At 39.6% G+C, this 8680-nt stretch overlaps 1 protein-coding gene across 4 annotated transcripts in view; it reads right to left on the bottom strand.

Moving 5' to 3' along the window:
• The window catches only part of SLC15A2 (solute carrier family 15 (oligopeptide transporter), member 2), a 51263-nt gene that overhangs the window by 18979 nt on the left and 23604 nt on the right, over positions 1-8680 (bottom strand). For all 4 annotated transcript variants that reach the window (XM_006869351.1, XM_006869352.1, XM_006869349.1 and 1 more), the window contains 6 exons: positions 6966-7048; positions 6489-6575; positions 6229-6318; positions 6094-6138; positions 1611-1643; positions 889-977 (listed from right to left, as the gene is read on the bottom strand). In XM_006869351.1, the coding sequence (XP_006869413.1) occupies positions 889-977; positions 1611-1643; positions 6094-6138; positions 6229-6318; positions 6489-6575; positions 6966-7048 (427 nt within the window). The remainder of the gene's footprint in view (positions 1-888; positions 978-1610; positions 1644-6093; positions 6139-6228; positions 6319-6488; positions 6576-6965; positions 7049-8680) is intronic.

Below are 8680 nucleotides of genomic sequence, written 5' to 3'. Positions count from 1 at the left end.
CATGCATATGAGGTTATTGAAAATACCATGGCTTGGATCAGGTTCACCTTAGTCCTCAAGCTGACATCTCTGCTCTTCAATACTTTAAAAAGGTCTTGTGCAGCAGATTTGCCTAACGTAATATGTCGTTTGATTTCTTGACTGCTGCTTTCATGAGTGTTGATAGTTAATCCAAGAAGAATGAAGTCCTTGGCAGCTTCAATCTTTTCTCCATTGATAAGAATGTTGTTTATTGGTCCAGTGGTGAGGATATTTGTTTTTACATTGAGATGTAATCCATACTAATGCGTCCGACAGCAAAGTCATTTGAACTGCAAAGTTGGTGGGTCAAGCTCACCAGCTGCTCCTTGGAAATCCTATACAGGGTCGCTATGGGTCAGAATTTACCCGACAGCACTTAACAACAGCATGAACAAAAAGGAGCAGAAAAATATCAAAGCAAAACCCATCACCATTATGTAGAAAAATACTGACATTAAATCTTTGTCAAACTGGGCAAAGATTGAGCCAGTCTGAAATAATGGAGGTATAGTGAGCACTTGGGTAGCGTAGTGGTTACGAATCGGGCTGTGAACCTTGAGGCCAGCAGTTCGAAACTACCAGCCACTCCGTGGGAGAAAGATGAGGTATTCTGCTCCCGTAAAGATTTACAGCCTCGGAAACCCTGTACAGGGTCGCTATGGGTTGGAACCGACTTGACGGCACTTAACAAGAACAAGAACAAGTGAGCACTTGGAGTCCTGGTTTGGTGCTGCGGGTTAATGCACTGGACTGTAAGGTACGTTTGAACCACAAGATTGGCTCACCAGCTGCTCCTCGAAACCCTATACAGGGTCACTAGAAGACAGAACCGACTCCACAGGGCACTTTACAACAGTGAGCACTTACGTGAAGTTAATTCCACACTTGGAGACCAGACGATAAATGCCAAGGTCAAACAATGGGATGAAGATAAGAACCAGAAGAGGATTTAGTACCTGTAACACCAAGATAAGGAGGACACGTTAAAAGTGTTTTTTGATAACTTTCTTATACTCTCTCTTCTCATATCACACATACTTTTTTAATAAGTATGAATGATCCCACAACTTTATCTCCAAGACCCTATTTCCTTTACATAATATCTTTGCTTCCAAATATCATAAGAAAACAGATTCATTCTGAGCCAAAGTTTTAAATAAATTTTGCCACTCAAACTTCCCTCCTATTTTTGCTTATCTTACCCAGATCCGTAGTCCAAAGGAAAAATGTCATGGCCAGGAGAAAGGAAAGAGAAACAAGTATTGGGGATGTTGAACAAGGGATTAAGAAATGAACTGGGAGTCATCTACCAGCTGAGATTCTGACTTCAATGCTCACACAACAAAGTCTTACACTTTTGTTGACAATATTTTTGTTATAATTTTGATATGGAAAAAGTAAAATGATTATACTTTACCTGTGTGCTATCCCTGGAACTGGATAGGACCTACTTAGTTAACAGGGGATGTGAAAGAGAAGATGTGGGCTTAAGGAGATCAGATTATTATTATTATTAATCTTTATAACTACAGGTAAGGATAGAAGTTAGAACAGAAATAGGTCTCCGTGCCTATAGAAAAGAGACTTACTTGCATCTGGTCAGGCTGAAGCACAAAAAACCCCTGAAATATTAGAATAAAATATGTTTAGAATGTTGCAGAAGAGAAAAAGCTCAATCAACAATATTGCAAATTAACAGAGAGGCATTAAAAGAAAATTATGTTTTTGGTTCAGAAGTACTCTTGCGTCTGTCAGGGTATGTGGTATGGGGAAAATATTGGAGATGGCTTCTGGCTGTTTGCTGAAGGCAAATGGGCCTATGGAGAATTTTCTTTTCAATGTAATATGATTTCCTTAGCTTGAGAGGAAACAGTGACAGTGTATTTTATTAATATCAGTAACTGTAGTTGAAGGTAGTAATAATAAGGAGAAGGCATCATGGTTAGGGTGAAGACTCCTACCCCTAAACAATGTTTTCAAAGGTGTTCTCCAGGTGTCAACAAAAGGATCACCTTGGTGATTCTGAACACACAGAGGAAAGGAGAAGGAAAAATTATATTTGACAAATTCCAAATGGACTGTTTAATACAATCCTTGCAGCATCCCACTCAGCCCTATTCACAACTGAAAAGACAGAAAAATAATACTGTGGTGTTGTGAATTATTAGTGTGGAGCTGAAGGCTAATGTGCTGGACTGCAATGTCAGTATGAACCACAAGGTCGATGATTCAAGCTCACCAGCCGCTCCTTGGAAACCCTATATGAGTCAGAACTGACTCGATGGCACTTAACAACAACAACAACAAGACATAGTCTAGACCTCCATAGAAGCAGACCCTCAACAAGATGGATTGACACTGAAAAAGTAACAGTGAGCTCAAACATTAGAACAATTATAAGAATGGCTCAGTACCAGGCAGTGTTTCGTGCTGTGTGTGTAGGGTCACTAGGAGTTAGAACAAACTCTATGGCTTCTAACAACAACAGATTTGCTGGCCCACAGAGCTAGAACTGAGTGCCTTCAGGCTGAGACTTGTGTGCTCTGTGGGCATCTGTCAGCAGCTCTAAAGCAGCTTTGTAACATTCCCCAGCAAAGAGAGACCTGACTGTGGGCACAGCTGAGAGAGGCTGTCCTGAAAGACATTATCCTGAACTTTTCTGACCCTGAATTGTAATCTGTTAGCTTCCCTAATAAACCCAATTACTATGAGTATCATGTCTGAGTATTGTGTGGCCATGAATTACTGAACTTAGCTGAGTGGAGACTGTTATGGAAAGATTAATGTTCATTATTTTTTGCAAATACAATAATCTAGGTGGTATATAACATGAATGAACCTGGATGACATTATGCTGAGTGAAATTACTCAGTCACAAAAGGTAAAATACTGTATAAAACCACCATTGTAAAAACTCAAGAAAAGGTTTCATGCTAAAAGAAATATTCTTTGTCAGTTACCAGGGGTGGAAGGGAAGGGAGAGTAATTCACTAGTTAGAGGGTATGCAGGTATTAACAAGTGGGAGGTTGCCAGTTGAATGATGAAGACAGGTGAAGACATAGGGAGGAAAGCAAGGGTTAAAGGGGAGAGAGGTAAATACTGTCATATACATAACACTGCAACAATAGTGTTCTATAGGTAGATACATGGACAGATACATAGGCTGAACGGGCATGAGAGAGAGAGGGAGTATACCCACAAATATATAAGGGTTTGACAGCAGATCTCTGTGCATGGGTATGTATCTTTGCTGCAAACACGGCTATGAATGTGGTGGAACATACAGGGGACAAAATAATGAAAACTTCTTAGACCTTATCAAACACCTTGAGCAATGAGTTGCTGGGCCTGGGGGCTCAGGACCATAGTCTCAAGGGAAACTATGGTTAACTAATTGGCATAACACACTCCCCAAAGCCATTGTTCTACATCCTGTTTTGGTGAGTCACAACTGGGATCTTAAACGTTCTTGAGAGGTCATCTATTGGTCTCTCCACATGCAGAAGAAAGAAGAATGATGACAACTGAAGATGCTTGGAGTCAATGAGTCCAATGGGCTAATGAACATGTGAACATCGGTCTCCGTTACTCTGAGACAAGAAGAACTGGATGGTGCCTGGCTACCACTACCAACTCTCTGAAAGGGATAGCATTAGGAGGTTCTGGATAGAATAAGGAGACAATGTGGAACAAAACTCAAAATTACGAAAAAGAAAAAAAGACCAGGCTTACTGATCAGAAAGAAACTGGAGGATCCTGAGACTATGGTCCTTAGCCACACTTCAGGTTTGGAATGGAACTCACCCTCATGGCCTACAGGGACACAAACTGATTTCTCCAAAATGGCCACACTAATGTCAACTGAAGCCATATTCCTATCCCTTTCCCTTGTTCCAGCTATCTTGGAAGGAGCAGACAGCCATCCTGCTGCTATGCATATGGAAACGACTTGCTCTCATGCTTTACTTATGTATAAGCTAGGAATGAGTCCTCAGCCCTCTCCTCTTGCTATGCCTACCAATGCTGTTTGTTCTTTAGGAAGGAGCAGGCAGCCCTGAACTGTGTTTTTGCCTACTACTTTCTTGTTTTGCATATCACTGTTAGTCACCCTGATGTTTGTGATGCTTGTATAGCATACCCTATAATACAAAAAGTGTGGTGATGTAGGATCAGCACTGTACAGCTAGCCATAAGGTTAATGGTTCACACCCACTAACTGATCCTTGGAAACCCTACACAGGGTCACTATGAGCTGGAACTGACCCGACAACACTTAACAACAGTAGCCCATACCCCTCGCATGGAAAAACCTCACTGTCCAGCCAGCCACTACTGAAAGCAGCTGTTTTTTGTTCTTTATAAGTAAAGTTCCTTGTAGGTAAACCATCTCTTTTATTTTATTTTCTGTAATAAACTAATGTCTCTTGGATTGTGTTATGGTCATTTTGTTTTGTTTTGTTTTTCCCAGTCTCTTGGCACCTATGTACTCAGCAGGATTTTCTGCTTTTGTCTTCTGGGCCTAAACCTCAACACGGTCCAGTTTTCAACCAAGCATTGTTATTGTTTTTATGTGTCATGGAGTCGGTTCTGACTCATAGCGACCCTGTACAGGGTTTTCAAGGCTGTAAATCCTTATAGGAGAAGAAAGCCTCACATTTCTCCCACAGAACAGCTGGTAGTTTCAAACTTAAGGTTTGCAGCTCAATTCATAACCACTATGCTACCACAACTCCTTAGCATTGGTACCCATTATGTACATAATGGTAGGTACATAATGGAGACAACAACACTAGGGAGGTATGCTCACCATGGAATGGCAAACAATTCAAGATCAAAAGGGCAACATTTACCTGGGAATATGTGGCACTACATGGTAATGTACTGGACTCTGCAAGGTCGGTTTGAACCACAAGGTTGGAGGTTCAAGCTTACCAGCTGCTCCTCAGAAACCCTAAGACAACTCAATGGCACTTAACAACAAGAAGGTTCAGAAGGATTGGGAAGGAGGGTGGAATGGAAATACTAACCACAGGGAGGAAGTGGAATCATTGTAACCTGGAGAGGATTGCAATCATTGAGATGAAACAAAGTATGTGATTTGTTGAATGTAAAACTGATGATCTGTTTTGTAAACATTCACTCCATTCACACAAAAAAGTTTCAAAAGAAATAATAATTTAGGAGGTAAGACAATTAAGAGTGGAGATGTTACCTTATTTCAGTGGGACAAAGAATGGAGAGAGGAAAAAGAGAGAATAATGTTAAAATTTTTCCCACTTTTTCCCTATTTGCCTCTCTTCCATTTCTTCCATTGGAACTCTTACCTAAGAGATGGAATCAATTATATAGTGGTGTTGGTGGTGGTTATGTGCTATGGAATCATTTCCGATTCATAGCAGGGTTTCCAAGGCTGTAAATCTTTACAGGAGCACAAAGCATCCTCTTTCTCCCTCAGAGCAGCTGGTAGATTCAAACCACTGACTTTGTAGTTAGCAGCCCAACTCGTAATCCACTACACTACCAGTTGTATTGTTGTTGTTAAGTGCAGTTGAGTCAGTTCTGACTCATAGCAATCCTGTATAGGGTTTCCCGAGGAGCTTCTGGTAAGTTTGAACTGCCAACCTTGTGGTTCAGACCAACCTTTTGGTCAAGTACTTAACCTATAGCATCACATCAAGGCTGCCATTCCATGGTGAGTGTACCTCCTTAGTGTTTTCCCCACTATATACCTATCCACTGCTTGGTTGAAATTTTTATAGTAAGGTCAATAAAACCTGTCTTCACTGTGCCCCTGGTTTGGGTTTAGATGGGGAAAAAAATATCACTAAGCTAGGTCCTTTACTCTCCATACTTCTTTGTATATACTTAAAGATTTACCATCTTCCTAATTTCTAAAGACAAAATTCTGTTTTTTATTTCTTGACTAGCCTTCTTTATCTTTACCTATCCAGTATCTTCAGGTTAAAAGTGCCTGTTAATAATCTTAAAGTGTTTCAGGCAAAAACAATGAATTTTCTTAACATGGATGATAAAGAAAATAATCAATTTCACCAGAAAATCTTTCTACTTACCAAATTCCCATCCATCCTGGTGGCTTGCAAAGTCCACCGTGAGCCCTAGGACAAACAAATACTATTATAAGAAATCCCTTTACTGTTAGTGAAAGGGCTGGAAGGAGAAGCTTTCAAGGGAACTATTATTCTTACCTGCTGATCCAAAAGAGCCCAGAACATGGGCAATGGGATATAAAGGAACAGTACCCTGGTCAGAGCCTTCACATCCAGAATAAGCTGCTTCTGCAAGAAGAAGAATAGGCGAAATTACCTGAAGGGCCATACCTGGCTTTCTTAGAGTAAGAGTGCCCAGAACAGTAAGAAAAGAGATTAATTGCAGCAGGAGGGTATCAGTTTGATCATTAGGAAACACTCCATGGAGACATAAGATGTCCCCACAGTTCCCAACTTACCGGATATTTCTCAGTTGCCCAGTCCAGCCAGTGCTGTCTCTTTGGAACATCTCCAGAACGGTTCTTGAAACGGTTGGAAATAGCAAACTAGGGAAGGGTATGGATGTCAGAGCAAAGCCAAAAAGAAACCATCCCTTGTTTTTTCCAATTCATTATACTTTCCCTTAAACACACACACTCTTGTCTTTAATCTCATGAATCATTGAATTTCAGGATAGTTCAGAGTTTATCTATCCTATTTCCTGTTGGTATCATATATAAATACACTTCAGAAGGTTTCTTAACAATTAAAAAAATAGTTATATTATTTATGATTGAGTAGAGAAACAAAGGAAGATGGATTAATCTCAGCTTGGCAAACATCGCTGAAGTAGAACATAGATCATTAAGAAAAGTATACACTTATGTTTGGATACCCATATGCCCATTACATAATCTTTTCTTTGGTCAGAAATTTAAAAAAATTATTGGACTTACCCAGATACATTTGACAACTTGAGCCACTATGTTTCCTTCAGGAGGTGGTTTTTTGTACATCCTGCTTCCCAGTGTAAATACAACTGCAGTTGATATACAAACAGTGTTCTTTTAGCATATTTAGTCAATGTCAGTGTTTAGGATGGATGCTGATGTGTGGGAATGACTAGCAGGTATCATAATGAGGAGACTGACTTACACTTGCTGATTTGGGAGTTATAAAACTGATGGTATACACAAGAAGAATACAATAGTCGATTGATTAGGGAGATATGTTGATATTTTCATATAATCACAGAAATGGAAATTATCTTTGATGCTTCACTCTCATTTTTCCATCTCCATATTTCATGTTACTTTTATTAATTCTCTCTGTTAAATTTATTTCCTATCTGCCCGTTTGTATTTTTTGTATTACCACTGCTACCATTCTTGTTTAGGACTTTACAACTTCTAACCTAAACTACTAAAATGACCACAAACTAGTTTCTCAATCTCTGATCTCTCCCTTTTTTAATTCAATGCCAAACTAAAACCTTCTTTCTAGGATGTATTTAACAAGTCCTGGCATAAAAGTCCTTCTTAAATTCATTATTATTCAAGTGGTTAATATCTCACCATCATCTATTAAGGGTTTACTATCACATATGAGAGTCCTGGTTTGAATCTTCAGGATAAGCACTGGCACTATATAGGTGACCACAGGTCAGCAGTTCAAACCTACCAGCTGCTTCCTGGGAGCACTATACAGGGTCCATTTGAGTCAGAACCGACTGACAGCAATTAATAACAATTATATATAAGTACGTGCTAAGCATTTACATACATTAAATGATTTAACTGGACCAATTGTGCACTTAGGAATAAAGGACTGGTGATTTATTTTTAAAAAAACAACAAAAAACCCTTTGGAGCACAGTTCTATGCTGATATACATGAGGTCTCCATGAGTTAGTATCAACTTGACAATACCTGACTCTGTTAATGCACTAGACTGCAGATTAATGCGCTAGACTGCAAAGTCAGTTTGAACCATAAGGTCAGTGGTTCAAGCTCCTCAGAAACCCTATGAGTCAGAACTTACTCGATGGCATTTAACAACTATAACAATCTCCAGTTTCCTCACCAGCTGCTCCTTGGAAACCTTATATAGGGTCGCTGAGTCAGAACCAACTTGAAGGCACTTAACAACAACAAAACATTTCTGCCAACTTATACAAGCATGCCAGAAAAGTGTTTACCTATGCTTCACTGACTTTGCAAAGGTTTTCAACTGTGTGGAACATGACAAGCTATGGATAACAATGTGATGAACTCATATTCCAGAACACTTAATAGCGCTCATGATGAACCTGTACATAGATCAAGACGTGATGGTCAGAACAGAACAAGTGGACACTGAATAGTTTAAAATCCAGAAAGGTGTGTGCTAGGTTTGTATTCTTTCACTATACTTATTCAGTCTGTATGCTGAGCAAATAATCTGAGAAGATGGAGTTTATGAAGAAAACTGTGACACCAGGAATGGAGGAAGGTTTGTTAACAATCGGTGATATGCATATGATACAACTATGCCCGCTGAAAGCAAAGAGAATCTAAACCACTGATGAGGATCAAAGACCACAGCTTTCAATATGGTTTGCACCTCAATGTGAAGAAAACAAAAATCCTCACCAATGGGCCAATAAATGGGGAAAAGATTGAAGTCGTCAAAG

The sequence above is a fragment of the Chrysochloris asiatica genome, unplaced genomic scaffold, assembly GCF_000296735.1.
Source record: "Chrysochloris asiatica unplaced genomic scaffold, ChrAsi1.0 scaffold00130, whole genome shotgun sequence".
NCBI lineage: Eukaryota > Metazoa > Chordata > Mammalia > Afrosoricida > Chrysochloridae > Chrysochloris > Chrysochloris asiatica.
The sequence above is the reverse complement of the archived record's forward strand: the minus strand, read 5'-3'. Positions and strand labels throughout refer to the sequence as shown.